At 38.8% G+C, this 15,984-nt stretch overlaps 1 protein-coding gene across 1 annotated transcript; it reads left to right on the forward strand.

Annotated features, from left to right (window-relative positions):
- The first annotated feature begins 2,146 nt into the window (after nucleotides 1-2,146).
- On the forward strand, nucleotides 2,147-7,989 carry ormdl1 (ORMDL sphingolipid biosynthesis regulator 1). The gene is made up of 4 exons (XM_085374562.1): nucleotides 2,147-2,251; nucleotides 3,860-4,039; nucleotides 6,545-6,696; nucleotides 7,593-7,989. Exons 2-4 carry the CDS (start codon nucleotides 3,866-3,868, stop codon nucleotides 7,726-7,728), a joined length of 462 nt encoding a protein of 153 aa, XP_085230688.1. The 5' UTR covers nucleotides 2,147-2,251; nucleotides 3,860-3,865; the 3' UTR covers nucleotides 7,729-7,989.
- The last annotated feature ends 7,995 nt before the right edge of the window (nucleotides 7,990-15,984 follow it).

Consider the following 15,984-nt stretch of genomic DNA (forward strand, 5'->3'; position numbering starts at 1 on the left):
ATGAGTTCAGTCTCTTAACTTCTCTACATGAAACCCAAAGAAACGCTGAACCAGCTTCAGTGGACCCTCCTGCAGTTAAAATCTATACATGGAAATAAGAGCAGATATTTCAAGGGGACATTTTATCTACATTAATTAATAACTCTGCCTTGATGACTGTAGACGGAATCCTTAACTTTTCAGGCGCTTCTGCCAGAAATACTCGTTTACTGCTGCTGATTAAAGAAATAGTATTTACGGTTTGTAAAATTGGCTGCTCCTTGATACATGAAAACGTCCTTTTATATCGATGAATTAGTGATCACAGCTAACAGTAATTTACCAGTAAAGGCAGTCAAAAAAGCAACGGCACTAAGATATATTCACTTCATTTAAGGCACAATTTATCCACATTTCTTTAAACACAAAATGAAACTGTACTTTAAGACTAGCTAACTGCTCTCCACACCTCCTTTAAGCTGCTCAGACTTGCTAGCTCAGATTTAAATTAAAATTTTAGTTCAAACTTACGTACAGATGTTACAAAGCCATAATTAGCTCAATAAAGCGGCTAAATAATACTAACATAAAACTGCTTCTCTGCTTCAATCGTTCATAACAACAGACACGGAGAACCACAGGCGGAAGTTACTGTTTTCCCGCCCTCCCCCCTTCGCTGCATATTGATTGGCTATAAGTCAGGCGTAGGCGGAGTCTAAAGAGCAGTCTGCCCGGAGTTAGAGCTGGCAGTTTTGGGCATTGTTTTTCTTATTTCTCATTTTATTTACAAGAAATCTAAAAATCAGTCAATTTGTCTGTCGCACCATCTGCAAAACACAATTCATAGCAGGTCTCACTACCATCTTCTAAACGGTCCCTTTCACTCTTGATGTTATTCTCTGCACCTCTGCACCTGTGGCAGCTAACACAGAGAGACAGACAACCATTTGCACTCATACTTATGGGCAACTTATAATCACTTGTTAACCTTACCCCACTAAGTGGTTGTCTTTGGACTGTGTGAGGAAGTTGAGGTACCTATTTAGACATGGGGTTAACATACAAACTCCACAGAAAGACCTTCTTGGTGTTAGGCAACAGTGTTAACCATCATGCCACCCCATATTAAGTTAAATTAAATTAAATTAAATTAAATTAAATTAAATTAATGTTACCTGCTTGATGTGATGTGACATCCTGTGTGCAGGGATAAGAACAGGCATGCCATTTGGACATTTCTTTATTTTTCATTTTTTATGTATTTTTGATTGATTGATTGATTGATTGATTGATTGAATCTTTATTTTGAACATGTTGAAAAAGTACAACAAAATAGAATTAAAAGAGACAAATGAACAAAGCAAAACAAAAGGAAAACGAGCAACCACAACTCCAAATAACGTTCATGTTCAAAAAGGAGCAGGAAGAAGCATAAGCTTATTTAATCCCACCCCTTTTCCACTATCTAGTATCAATAGACTACAGAAATACCTCCTTGCAATTACATTATATGTTATGTGTAATTTTTTAAATATATATATATACATATATGTTTCTATCTATCCATACATACGTATATACACATACGCACATATACACATTTTCAATAACCCCATTAACACCTCAAGGATACACAACCTACAAATATATATATTTATATACCCATACCAACATACCCGTGCACCCGCACACACATGAAAATATTAGACAAGAACACCCTATCAAATCTCTACCTTTTCCCTGTACCCTGTAAAAACCATATCCTTAAACCGCTTTTTAAACTTTTCATATTAAATTAACATTTAAATATTAAAAATAATTAAATTTTGTGTAACAGCACGCCACACTAGCCTTAAAATCACCCAGGAAGCACCAAGTTAACTTATGTTCACTGCACTTGTTATGAAAAATAAAAATAAAAAATAAAAATTAATATTTAAATATTAAATTAATATTTAAATAATTTATGAATTTAAATACATTTAAATAAATGTATTTAAACATTAAATAAATAACATGTATTCCCATAGTATTTATTCATTGGCGTATTGATTGGTGTGAGCCGTTAGGGGGCGGGGAAACGGCCTTACAAGTCAAACCGTGGAGTTAAAAATACCCCGGGTAAAAACTCCCTAAATCCGCGTCTACTTCCGGTGGTGTCCGTCTACGTCGTGCCGTCTGCACTGTCTGGGAGCTGAGCACAACAGGAGGAAAAAGCGTTTCTCTTGCAGCAGTTTGTTCGTGCAAATACCTTCACTGCTTGCTACTAGCTGTAAGTCTCGCACTCTGGGATTGTCGGAGGTTTCTTTTCCTTTTTGTATTTAATTGAATTCAACTTGGTTTAGGAAGAGTGGTTGTTCGGGGGTCCGGCTATATCCTGGGAAAAAACAATCAAGGGAGGCGTTCCGTGTTTATACAACTATTTGTGAGGGTTGGGTTGCTGCTAAATACCAGGTTTACACCAGTTTCATAACAAGTGCAGTGAACATAAGTTAACTTGGTGCCTCCTGGGTGATTTTAAGGCTAGTGTGGTGTGCTGTTACACAAAAGTTAAGCAGATAGTGACTTTTTTTTCCTGGGTCTTTCTGTAATATCATTTGCATGTCTGCTGACAAGAGCAGCAGTTAATGACCACAGTGAACACTATTTGAGACTAATATTAAAATTTGAGTCATTAACCGCCGCACTCAGTGCTGTATATATGTCATTTGTCCGTTAAAATAACGATGCACTTACTGGACTATGCTAGCTGTTTTAATAACAACTTGAGCTCTGATCTGTCCTTTATCTATTTAGAAAGTGTGTCAGAGGCCAAAGTTTAACCAGTTACATAAGGCCCTCCACCCCCGTTATTGTTATACCAAGTACTACAGACATACTTTGATAGTGTAATTTGATTTTCAAAATAACAGCTGCACCATATAGAGATAAAATTCATACAGTTACAGTCAGCTTGTTTTTTCAGAGCTAAACCCGGTACATGCTGTTACTGTGATTTATCTAATTATCAGCCACTTTATTAGATACATTCGGTATTACCTTTTTAAAGATTGGACATTTTTTGTAATCAGAGATGCTCTTGTGGATAACTGTGATAATTATTTGAGTTAGTGTTGTTTTTAAGTTGCTGTTGTCAGCTCGAAGCAGATATTTCAACCATATCAACCAGATATTTTCTCTGGAGTCTTTTTTTTTTTTCATTTTTGGAACGTCTTCTGTAAACACTAGAAATGGTTTTGTGGACATTTTTTAAATATGTCTAAATGCATTTCTGGCTAATTTACCGATATTCGTCTTAATGAGTGTTTTGACTGGTGTATCTATTAAAGGGGCTGAGTGTTGATCATAGTTGACCATCCTATTGAATTTGATTGTTTTTGTGGAGTTTTTGTTTTTTCTTTTTGTCCATGTTAAAATGCAGTCAGATTAAAAGTTTCTGCCACTGAACTGCAACAAACCTTCACTGTTGTCTAAGAACTTAAAATTAGTAAATGTAAATGAGACTAAACACAATAGATTACAGTGAGTTTCACGGAGGAGTTAAGTGTGAGGAAACTCTCATTTTAAAAAGTTGGATTTATTCATTTATTTATTTATTTATTTATTTTTTAGCAAAACACATCAGAGGTACCCATTTAGACATGGGGTGAACATACTCAATAAGAGGTGGATTAGTGATGCTGGATTATGGTGGTGTTATCTATAAATACAACTCCACCCCTAAATCCCTGCAATCAGTTTCTCTCCACCTCGATGCTCAGCTCTTTGAATTCAGTTTAAACATTCAACCTCCAGGTTTTTTAACACAAAACAGGTGGAATAGCTTTTTTTTATAATGTGTATAACAGAAGTGATTTTGTGAATGTCTTTCTGTCCACAGACCAGGATGAATGTGGGTGTGGCTCACAGCGAGGTGAACCCAAACACCCGAGTGATGAACAGTCGAGGGATTTGGCTGACCTACGCACTTGGTGTTGGTGTGCTTCACATCGTGCTCCTGAGCATACCCTTCTTCAGCGTGCCCGTGGTGTGGACTCTAACAAATGTCATTCACAACTTAGTAAGTTCAGTTTTCTCTCATGCTGTGTCAGTGCTGCTATCTGAGCTTCAGAAACAAACCAGGCTGTTCAGGGGTTTTTCTACATAGAGAAAGGCTGTTTAGATGGTGCCAAAAGGAGCAACAAAAAATATGATTGAGGGGGGGGAAAAGAATGCAATTCAATGCTTTGAATTGCATTGCATAAACTGAAATATGACATCTCTGACTTCCAGCTGCTGTATTTCACACAGGCGCTGGACAAGCCAGCTAAACTGCAGTGGTTTGGTCATGATTTTCAGTCTGTTCACGCTCCAAATGTCTTGCAGGAAATGCTCTGAGTTACAGCCCAGACTGACCTGGTGGGTTGAGCAGTAGTTTATTTCAGGTTTGCCAACACTCACTCACATGTGACACGCTTTCGTTAACCTGTTTCAGCAGCAGCTCTGATTCCAAATCTTGCACTTGCTGTGTCCAAAGACATGAGGATCTCGTGGATTAACTTTTATTTCCATTAGCAACGTCCCCAAAGCAACAGGAAAATCAGCATGTGCTCAAAGTAGAATTCATCCACTGCTAAAGTTTCTCTTATGTCTTATAAATATTAATGAAAACCATCTCTCGCAGTTTCCCTGAAAAGTCCACTTCACTGGATATTAAAGTCTCTAAAATTTATTTGCATTTGTTTATTTTTAACAAGTACTCAGGAAAAATACTGACAGTGATGCGTTTTCTTTGTTTTGTTTTTTTTCTTTTAAGATGGAACAGAGCCCTACATCTTTGATAATATCAGATTTCTATAATCTGGTTAGTAATGGCCACATGTCACAGAAAAATGGTCAAATAATGCAGCTGTGGTCATCTACTGAAGGCCTTCTCTGAGCAGGACGATGTACTGATATTTTACTATACAGTATGTCTATTTATCTTGCTATGTTTTTTAAGATTCTAGTGGTGTCAAAATATATCACGTTGTCTTTTTGATTATTTTTACATAAGTGGGATGGTGAGGTCAGATGCTGATTTTGTTTATTTGTCTCCAAGTTTACTAAGGATCTGTATTGGTCCTGAAAAAGCCACATTGGTCAAAAGACTGAAAGTATTCGCCTCCAAAATTTAATTTGAATACATTTTCTTTTATTAGAGGGTTAATAAACAACAAAGTTAACATTTTTAAATTTAACAGATCAAAGTGAGGTCTTCAAAATCCTTGTTTTGTTCTAACCAACAGTCCATAGTTAAAATAAATAAATAATTAAAAAATAATTTTCTGTGTTTGGCAAGAAAAGCATTAAATTCTATGTAAAAGTGTAAAGTGTGCGTGTTAGTCCCCATAGGGAAATAGTTCCTCTGCATTTAACCCATTCACCCAGTGAAGCAGTGGGCAGCCACCAGTGCAGCGCCCGGGGAGCAGTGTGTAGGGACGGTACCTTGCTCAGGGGTACCTCAGGGTAGCCGTTCAGTGGAGTCGAACCCCCGACCTTCCGATCATGGGCCACCACTCTACCTACTGAGCTATCCCCTATATTATTTCAAGAAAGTTTTGTGTTAATTCTGATTTCTAACGCTTATCAGTTTGATTCAGGAACCCTGTTTTGTCTTAAGGCGGTTTTCCTTGTGACAGCCTGATGACTGACCTATTATGATAATTTCCCCATGCCTCAAAGTCTGACAAGAGTGACCTTTCATTGCTGCATGGCTGGCCTCAAATGAAGAGAGTTGATGTGGGTGACGTCATTGAACAGTTTGAGCTCAAGGATTGTGTATCACAGCCAATAAGGAAGGCTATTAACAGTAGCGGCTGAGGTCAACTATAGCCTATTGTTTTCCACCACAATACACCATCAGTGTGGTGATTATTTCTTGGCCGTATGTCAGCGCTTCAGTTTCATTACATTTCCCTCTGTATTGCAGCTTTTTCCATCTAAAGCTCCAGTGTTTTGGACACAGACATGTAATTAGAACCTCCCAAGATGGCTAACTTACGAGGGGAATCCCAAAAGTAAGGTATTTATTTTTTGGGAAATACAAACAACCATTTATTTTCCATAATATTCGCATCATTTTAAAGCTTGAAGACTTATTTTTCTACATAATCACCATTTTGGTCGATGCATTGTTGTAGACGCTGTGGCAGTTTTACAATGCCCATGTCATTACCTGCTCACGGCCGCTGCAGAATTGCCTACTGGACAAATGTTCTTTCAACTTTGGGAACAGGTGGTAGTCACTGGGTCTGAAGTCCAGACTGTAGGGTGGGTGGGTGATGAAGTTCCAACAAAAGTTTGCCAGGAGATCGACATGGGCATTGTAAAACTGCATCGACCGAAATGGTGATTATGTAGGAAAAATAAATAAGTCTTCAAGCTTTAAAATGATGTAAATATTATGGAAAATAAATGGGTTGTATTTCTAAAACAATAGGAGACCTACTTTTGAGATTGCCCTCGTAGTTGACAATAAGAGGACATCACATTTCTTTTTGGCCAGTCTGTCAGTACACTATTGACCGCAGTTTCCACTCCACAGGGAATGTATGTCTTCATGCATGCAGTCAAAGGCACCCCTTTTGAGACCCCTGACCAAGGAAAAGCCAGACTTCTTACTCACTGGGAGCAGCTTGACTATGGCGTTCAGTTCACCTCATCTAGAAAGTTCTTCACCATCTCCCCAATTATTCTGTACGTATTATATACCAATGATTCTTTCTGAACCTGTTGTCTTTAGACATGTACCTCCAACCCTGATAGTTCTGTGGACATTACCATGTGTGAGAGAATGCCAAGTGGAAACTTCTAGGAAAATGATACTAGTGACATGGAACTACCAAAGATTTTGAATCCATGAATGCCCGTTTGAGCCTGGCTCCAACAGTGACACAGACTCCCATGTTAAAATGCTCTACAGCAGAAATAAGATGTTTACAGCGTGCCACAAAAAACCTCTTAGTTTCTATGGTTGTACAATAGTAAACCATTAGCCATTGGTGGTAGACTCCACATCCTAGTAACTCCACAGAAAACGGTATTAATTAACAGATAATTAACACACAATTCTCTGGAAGGCACAAACTCTGTGGAGAGGTACAGCTCAGTGACTTCAGTTGGCTGAGGTGAAGCCTGGCTGCACATCTCAGCTTCCACATGTGAGTCAAAGAGACTGTCCCTGAAAATAAAAACATCTAAGCATTTCTGGGCCTGAGCAGAGGATATGTGTGTCTTTTATTTTTATCCTATAAATGGTTTCAGGACTTTATTACCTGAACCATTTTACATGATTAGGGGAGTTCCACTGGGTGCAGTATTGGGTCCAGTCTCATTCACATTGACCAACTATGATGTCCGTTTTTATGCTGGTGACATAGTTCTGTACTGTATAGTTGTTATGATAGTGTGAAAGACGGGAAACTATTCATAGAGCCCAGTGGCAGACTGGAAAAAATGTTTTACTTTTTGTGTCTGTGGAAAGTGACTTACTTTAGGAGGCGTTGTATTTATTTATCTATTTTTATTTGATTGAAACCAAAATGCTGCAATGTATTTCTAACACACTGTCTTTTTTTTCCCCACCTTTACAGATACTTCCTGGCAAGTTTCTATACAAAATACAACACAACACACTTTGTCATCAACACTGCCTCGCTTCTGAGTGTCCTGATCCCCAAACTGCCACAGCTGCATGGAGTCAGAATTCTTGGCATCAACAAGTATTAATAATTGTAAATGCTGCGCCTCTCAGCAACTGAAGCTAATTCCTGTGTAGTCTGTACCGCCGATGTGTGTACCAAGTCATACAGTTTGTGTAACGGCCGCTGTTGTCGTATAGTAACACCAGAGGGGTGCACTACGAAACGAGGTACGTTGAGCCTAAAGAGTTTTCAGCGTCATGAAGGTAGCTCTGTTTTTTGTTTTGTTTTTTGTTGTTTTTTTTAAACCAGATGACTCAGCTCTGGGCGGAGGCTACATTCAAACATTATCTGTTAATGAGCAGTACAGATTTTCAGCTGAGGTTATATATGCAAAACCTGTTGAGCCGTGTGTTTGTAATGCCCCCAAAGAAGCTATGCAGTTTTAGTTGAACAAACTGTTACAGCAACAGGGATTTAAATGCATTAGGCTGGCAATGCAGAAAACGTGCTTTTATGTTTGTTCATAATTTCCTGCTGATGTAAAGCAGAGTAGAACACTGATTTGTCTAATATTCAGTCAGTAAACTTACTTCCACTTTGAAATGGCCAAAAACTCAAGTGATTTTCATCCTTTGTTATGGGACAGGGTCAGGCCTGAATGCACTTCCTGAGTTGTGTTAGGAATAAACTGCAGCAAAGAGAAAACACTGAGCAGTGTGTGATCGCAAAGCTCCACAGCTCTGCCCATGTTAATCAAAATTCTTAATATCTTTAATGTTTGCTGATCTCTCCCTCAAAATTGTTTCCTTGGACACCACTATGGCTAGTTTTAGATCGCGAAATCCTAGAACTTGTTCCATGCATTTCCACCCCATAAATAAATCCTACTGGCACAAACTTAGAAACAACGACGTAACCCGAATTGGAAGGCAGTACCTGCAGTTGACCAGTGGTTCACCAATGATTCAGAGATTCTGCCCATCGTTATTTTTATTCCCATATAAAATATCCGATCCACTGCAAGAAATACTGTGGAATAATGACTTCACAAACCTGCTGAAATGAAAGACGGGTTTTAAGGTAGAACTCTCATGGCGGTGGTAGAAAGGAAGGAAAAGATCACGCAAAGTTGTTTGGAAAAGTTGACAATGAGTGAAGGGGGCAACTAGAACAGGGTTCCTGCAGACTGATTTTGAAGGTTGTCTGAATCTGAAAAGGCATCCCTAGTTTTTATTAGTCTCAAATTTCCTCAGATTTAGAGAGGTAATTTAACGTCTTGAAATGTGGTTGGTCAGAGCAGTTGCATTGCTCGCTTTACTCAGAAATGAAGAAATGTAAATTCGCTGAATATTGGCTCTTCATCCAAGCATTTGTGAGTCACAATATGTTTTGTTCAGGAAGTGCCACAATGGGAATGAAGGTGCGGGGGAAAACCCCTACAAGTTTTGGTTCAGTTGCAAGCAGTTCTGACTAGTTGCCTTACATTGTTTACCTGCATAGTCTAGCTTTTTGCTCAACTACAACTACACAAGACAAACAACATGCAGCTAAAGCAGTGAAATCTATATGTAACATTTCTTACCCTGTGGAGGCTTCATCTTTTTTGCACATGCATTGGGTTTTGTATAGCACTTTTTACCTCCTGAAGTCAGACATCCTAAAGCGTGTGTGGCAGAAAGCAAATTAGCCGAAGCTGTACAGAAGAGATGACCATTGCTTCCATGTCTGAAACATGAAGCCAGTGCATTAGTGCCTTATATCTGCAGTCTTTTAATGGTCGAGTAATCTGGCTGCATAAAGAAGCCAGATTTTGTGGAAATATTTGGAATAATTACCCTCCCCTCCCCCTAATTCATCCACTTACTACACTTTCTACTTTTAAATATTTAAAACATGCAGTTTTGGTTGTGTTTTTTTTTTGTTTTTTTTTTTTTTTATATAAATTAAGCTCCCCATCAGGGTCAGAGGCTATAGTTATGTGAATGACAAGCCAGTGCTACAGGAGTTGGTCAGATCCAGCCCATCCTCGTGGTGTCATAAAGCTAAGATGGCAACAGCACATACTTGCACAGACGCAAACTGAAGTGAAAGTGGAAAAAGCTGCGATTCAGGCGAACTGGGAGTGATTCAGGACATGATACAGGAGTCGAGACTTCCATGGAGCGATCAAAAATCAGCGTGCATGAGGAGGCAATGTCAAAGGGAATGGTTTCATTTTTTTTTTTCATGGGCAGAGATTCAGAACTTTTGTATTGAGTCCCATCTTTGTAAGAAACTTTCTTTCTGGCCTGATGTTTGGCTGTAGTAATTATCGTAAAGTCTTCACTGCTCAGTGTGATCTGCTCCTTTTTTCTTCAACACAGAGTCGGGATAAACACATCTCACCTTCATGACACCTGTTATCTCTGAAAGGAGGCCTGGCTGTGTTCAGTTTGCTTTGTGGTGCATCCCTCTGGTTTAAAGATGATATGTCTGTACATGACAGGATGCCATACGCATTACTAACTTATGTGAATATTTAATGATGTATTTTCGGCCTGCGTCGACCTGGGCGGGCCCAGGCATCAGTGAGGCTTTAGGCTGAGTTTACTTTTCTTCCTTTCTTTGCTCTCATCTCACACACAGTGATGCAAATTGTGTTTCTAGTCACAAAGATGTTGCAAATGTATTTTTCAAATATGTCTTACTTCGTGAGGGTAGGAGCCCATGGCTCGCTGTTTACCGGTACAGTCTGGTTTTGTAACGGGTGTCAGACATTTTCGTGCTGAGGAAGAACAGAATCAAGCTCTTCAGGTGCATGATTTCCTTTGTGAATCATTTGTAACCAATCAGAACAGCAGGCGTTTCTCATTGTACTCTTTGTGAGTGCGTGTGAGTGAATGTGTGAGTGAATATTATGTCCTTTATGTAGAAATGAGACAGATTATTGTTGTCAGATTAAGTGTTTACTGAGGGAGCTCCAGTGTCTTTGTGATGAACTTACACTCATGTAGCCACTCTCTTCATACTTTGAGGGATTATTTGATTTGTTTTTGTTGGTTTTTTTTGGCTATAATTGAGGCAGCGAGTCCTACTTTGTTTGGCCATAGCTTGTAGTACTTGATATTTCTGGTTCTTAATATTATTAAAATGTTTGCCCTCCGTCTACTCCGTCTCACGTCTTAATTGCTTCGTCGAGTTTCTGAAGTTGACGACTACAATGAGGCTCTCAGGTACTTTGCCACAAAAGTATAAGCTGAGAAATGAGGAATTCTTTCAGGACTTATCAGAATTTCACAGATGTTACTCTTCAGTGCCTGAAGAGTAATAATCAGCTGTATTGGATACCTTTGTTTAGGAGTGCTATCGTCACAGAGCTATCAGGTTTCATCTACATAAAGGCATATTAAATAGGAGCTATTCTGTTTACTTCTACCTGCATGTCTTCATCCATAGATTTTATTATTCAGTTCAAAATAATCCATATTTATCTCATCCTGGGTTTATCCTCAGTTTATCCCCTGTCCGAAGCAAGAAATTTTAGCCCCTTCTTTTTTAGGTCAACTTTTCCCTCACAACCAGAAGATTTCAACAGCCTGAGATGACCTATATTAGTGATTCACCCTCTCTATAACTTCACATGAGTTCATGAGATCTTCATAATCTCTTACATAAATAAAGCAGCTCTACTAACTGGAAGGTCACTGGTTTGATACCCAGCTACTCCAGAGTATCCTTGGGCAAGATACCGGAGTTGCTCCATCCTTGTGTGAATGTTGGGTTAAAAACACTTGTAGGACTGAGTGAACAAAATTGGTAGTAAGAAAGTGCTCAGAGTAGAAAAGCAATAGAAGTACCTGTCTATTTCAGCTACAGTGAAGGTGTCAGGGTTATTCTGCAGCCACCGTGTCTTTTTCTGAATCTAAATCATCGGTGTAATTTGAGTCTAAATTCTAAATTAAAACTAATCAAATAAATATCAAAGAAATACTGCTTGTGATTTTCTCCAGAACTTTCCTCTAACTGAAGTTGGAATGAATGAATGTGTTTGCAGTAAATAAAATTGACCACTAGATGGAGACGAGCACATCTGAGCACTCACTGGTTTTGCAACTTTAGATTAAATGTAATAATAGCAGTAACAGCAGTTCAGTGTTTTAACCCGGAGCTGGTTTATGGGTGACAATGTATAAATATGTTACATAACACATGAGGATTGTTTCTAGCATAGTAGAGAAACCGGTTCTGCAATCAGATAAGACCAAATCAGTCCCCTACTGAAGTATTTTTTACTATTCTGAGCTAATGGGTAAAAAAAACAAAACAAAACTAACGGTAGTGCTGTGCAATACTTCGAATTTTTGTATCAATGCAATATGAAAAAAAGAAATTACAGGACGAGTATTGCCAATACCAATACTGATAATTTCCTCTTATAAAGGCAGTTTATGGAGGTAAAAGCAGTGTCGTGACTTATGAGACGAATCATCAATAATTTACAATTCACTGATTTTTACTTTACCCAACAATCCGTTAATATAGCAAAACGCACCTTTCAGCTTTTCGTGTATATTGAAACTGGCTTTTTTTGGAGATAAGGAATGAAATGCGCCTGACTGAAAAGCACTTTTTGCTATAAAACTGACATGATGATCAACACAAAGATTCAGACATCTTTCATAGCACATGATTGAGGTATATTTCTTTTAAAATAAATTTACAAGTAACGCAACAGAGTGGACTGCATACTGAACTTGACTAAAATATACATAAACTGCTATCAGCCCTATGAATGAATATCATGGCAGAACACTATTGAGATCTCTTTTATTTCCTTCTGTGATGTTTTGCATGCAGCATAGGTCTTCCCACTATGGCGAGTGAAATAAGTGCAGGAATAACATATCTTTTGTCCAGTGTGTTCACCTCGTTCCCGAAGCCTTCCTTAGTCACCGCATTTACATTGGTGATTTCAGTGTGTCATTGTGCACTGGATGGATGCGCCGACTCACCGGACCGGCTCGCTTTCAGTTGTTTCAAATGAGAAGCTCCTCACCTTCTGTGTGTCAAATTTAATGTTTTTGTATTTTTTTTTAAGTCATCCAGACTCTACCTCCAGGAAACTTAAGGTGTGCGTGGGGCACCTGTGACTTTTTCCACGCAGACACATCATCAGGTAGTGATTCAAGGAGTTTGCTTGGTTTGCTTTTGCTTTGTGTTCTATTGTAGAAGCACACATTTTCTGTTTCAGCCAATCATGTACATTTACCTTTGAGAATCCAAATTTGAAATTGAGATTCAAATTCAATTATTTTTGCAGTTAACATCAAACTCTGCAGAGTTATTGTAGATGTATTAAATTACTGGGTAGGAGATCACGAAAAGAAGGGATCTCCACTGAGGCTGTTTATGTTAAAGAGCCAGAGTTCTGTGCTAAACCCCTGTCTCTGATGCTGAAATAAAATAATTCTTTATTATTTATTTGATTTGTACGGTCAGCAAAGAGGAGTGACCATCAGCTGAGAAAGCACTAAAGCTGTGATGTTTGCTTTGAGAGTGTTGATGGAGAAGTACCAGGAGAGGAACTGATGTACTGCATGAGGAAGTGGCAGAGAAGTATGAGGAGTGTGAGGTGTGCAGCACAAGTGACTTAGTTTCAAGGGATTATATCAGTGATCTGTTCTGAGCCTTTTCTTGTTTACAGTGGTGATGGGCAGTCTGACAGGTGAGTTCAGCCAGGAGCCTCCGTGGACTGTTAGGTTTGCAGAAACCACTGTGATCTGCACTAAGAATGGAAAGCAATTTGAAGAGAGCCTGGAAAGGTGGAGGTGTGGAGAGAAGAGGAATGAAAGTCTAATAGAAGCTAGACAGAATACATGTGTGAACGACAGGGAGACCAATGGAAATGTGACGGTGCAAGGAGCAGAAGTAGTAAAGATAGTCTGAGATGGTTTGGACGTGTGCGTGGGAAGTTTAAATCCATTAAACCTTTCAGTAAACTGCACCAGTTTATTATGCATGAAGTAAAAGAGCAGAAACTAGCATTGCTACCCTGGATGTCTGACCCGGTTTCTGATAATTCACTGGAGAAAACTTCAAAAAGTGTATGCAGGGTAAACATTCGAGGGTAATAGCACCATGTGGCATGGGCAGCTGTGATAGATCTCCTTCGATGAATTTGCATGCAAGGCTCATCTTCTAGCTTGATTCGTCCTGTGTTCTCCTGTCATCTGGACATCTCCTATAAGTAAGAATAAGGCTGCAAATTGCTGGAAAACTGAGGAGAATTAAAAAGAGCCAACTCCCACATACTTTGAGGGCCTGTAACTTGATAAATATTCATAAAAAGATGGTAAAGATTTGCATGGCTTTATTAAATATACTAAAGTTATCTTGCAAATAAATGTTAATAAATGATCAGTTTGAGTATCAGCGTCAAAATGTGTAGCTTAGATGACCAGAAGTTTGGTTGTTGCCGTTGTTTCCACATTTGACTGGAGTCAAAGTTTTGAAGTTTGTTTCTTTTTCTGTCCCTTTATGACTCACCTGAATTCCCTTGAGTGATGAGCTCCATCCAACAGCCCTGCATACTTCACTAATGAGCTTTCATTTCCTTTTACCGGTACATTATCAGATCGTTGCCCCCACAGGTTCCATTAACCTCGACGACTGAGATGGACAGCCTGCATCACCTGGTCTCCATTTCAGAGCATATCCGGTCCCGTGGGGAGATGTTCCTAAGTATGCACTCTGTGATTTTCTCTGTTTACTGTTCATGAGGTAAAGTAGCTGCAGTCATTATAAGTGTGCAGCAGGGTGCAACGGGTACATCAGCTGGACTGCGTCAGGAACAGAGATAAGAAGTAGCACGTTAAGCATTACTGTAATCTGATTACTTTTTCAAGTAACGAGTAACGTAAGGTATTACTGTTGCAAAAAAGTAATTAGATTACTGTTACTTTCTCATAAGCATGCTGCGCTACTGCGTTACTAAACCATGATTTTGTTTGTGAGAGTGTCTCATGACGATGACGTACATGTGTGAGATATCTGTGGTAGCAACAGGCGTGTGTAGATCAACAATGGATTGATCTACACACTCTACAAACTCGACCATGCAGAGTTTAAGGCTTGGACGTACTGACATTACTTTGAGTTTGATTCCATAAAAAGTGACAAAAATCTTAGCGTTCACTGTAAAGTCTGCGTGAAAAGAAAACTTCTCACTACAGCAAAAAAATTAAACTTCAAATCTGAGCAAGCCCCAAGCACTCTGCCATGGAAACGTGAAATTCACAGAGAAACCCCCGGATCCCCCCCACTGACATGACCGCTGCGGCACCGGGCAAACCTCCACCAGCCCCTCTCCTGCTAAACAGGTGAAAATAGATTTAAGAGCAACAGGACTTAGTGCTGTTAAATCTTTGGTTTTATTTATTTTTTTTGCTGTGTTTTACTTGCACACAAAAAATATTTAATTTTATATGCTGGAATTGAATTGAATCGATATACCTTTATTAGTCCCACAAGGGGAAATTTCATGCAGAAAATAGGTTTAAATGTTAAACAAATTTCTTCCGATCAGAGGATGTTGCATAGAATTTAATTTTTGCTTGTTGCAATGTGCCTAAAGTTAAAAGATTAAAACTAATATAACAAGTTTTAAAAATAGACTTTTTCATTTGATTCAATTTTATATGTTGGATTATGCAGAAAAAATAGAACTGGGCTGAAAGTTCTATGGCTTTATAATGTATTCAGGTTGTGCATAATGTTTTTAAAAAGCAACTAAATAATAAGTAACTAATTACTTTTGAAAATAAGTAATCAGTAAAGTAATGGGATTACTTTCTTGGAGAAGTAATCAGTAATTAGTAACTGATTGCTATTTCCAAGTAACTTGACCAACACTGGTCAGGAACTGGGAAAGTGGTGTTTTCTATTTATGTGTTGCCGTTTGGGTCCAGTGGAGGGTTATACTCTGTATTATAGCGGGAAATCAAGCCTCTGCATTGTGGCATACTGCCAACATATATGGCATTGGACTTTATCAGTCTTTGCTCAGTCTCTTGTAATTGTAATTATCACCAGACTTAGCCAGAGTCATTGTTTTATCAGGAAAAGAGATCCACATTCTGCGATTATATCTACAGAGAACACACGGCATGTTTTTCTCATTGTTTTACGATTTGGCGTCTTTCCACGTGTGACCTTGTTCCCACTATTGTGTTGCCAGTTATCAGTGCTGATACAGAGACCTGTTAGGCTATCCGAGCATCCACAGTGCGAGAGAAGGACAGAGGGACTGAGGAGAGTGACTCTGAGAAAAGAGATCTGTGGACGGCAGCGTGAGGGAGTGGCA

This window comes from Diplotaxodon limnothrissa, linkage group LG16, assembly GCF_057381915.1.
Source record: "Diplotaxodon limnothrissa isolate DT_005_m linkage group LG16, D_limnothrissa_male_GT1.1, whole genome shotgun sequence".
NCBI lineage: Eukaryota > Metazoa > Chordata > Actinopteri > Cichliformes > Cichlidae > Diplotaxodon > Diplotaxodon limnothrissa.

Coding starts and splice junctions, on each gene's coding strand:
- ormdl1 (XM_085374562.1), top strand. CDS start 3,866: ATGAATGTGGGTGTGGCTCACAGCGAGGTGAACCCAAACACCCGAGTG. Junction 4,040..6,544: donor CAAATGTCATTCACAACTTA/GTAAGTTCAGTT, acceptor TCCACTCCACAG/GGAATGTATGTCTTCATGCA. Junction 6,697..7,592: donor ACCATCTCCCCAATTATTCT/GTACGTATTATA, acceptor CCACCTTTACAG/ATACTTCCTGGCAAGTTTCT.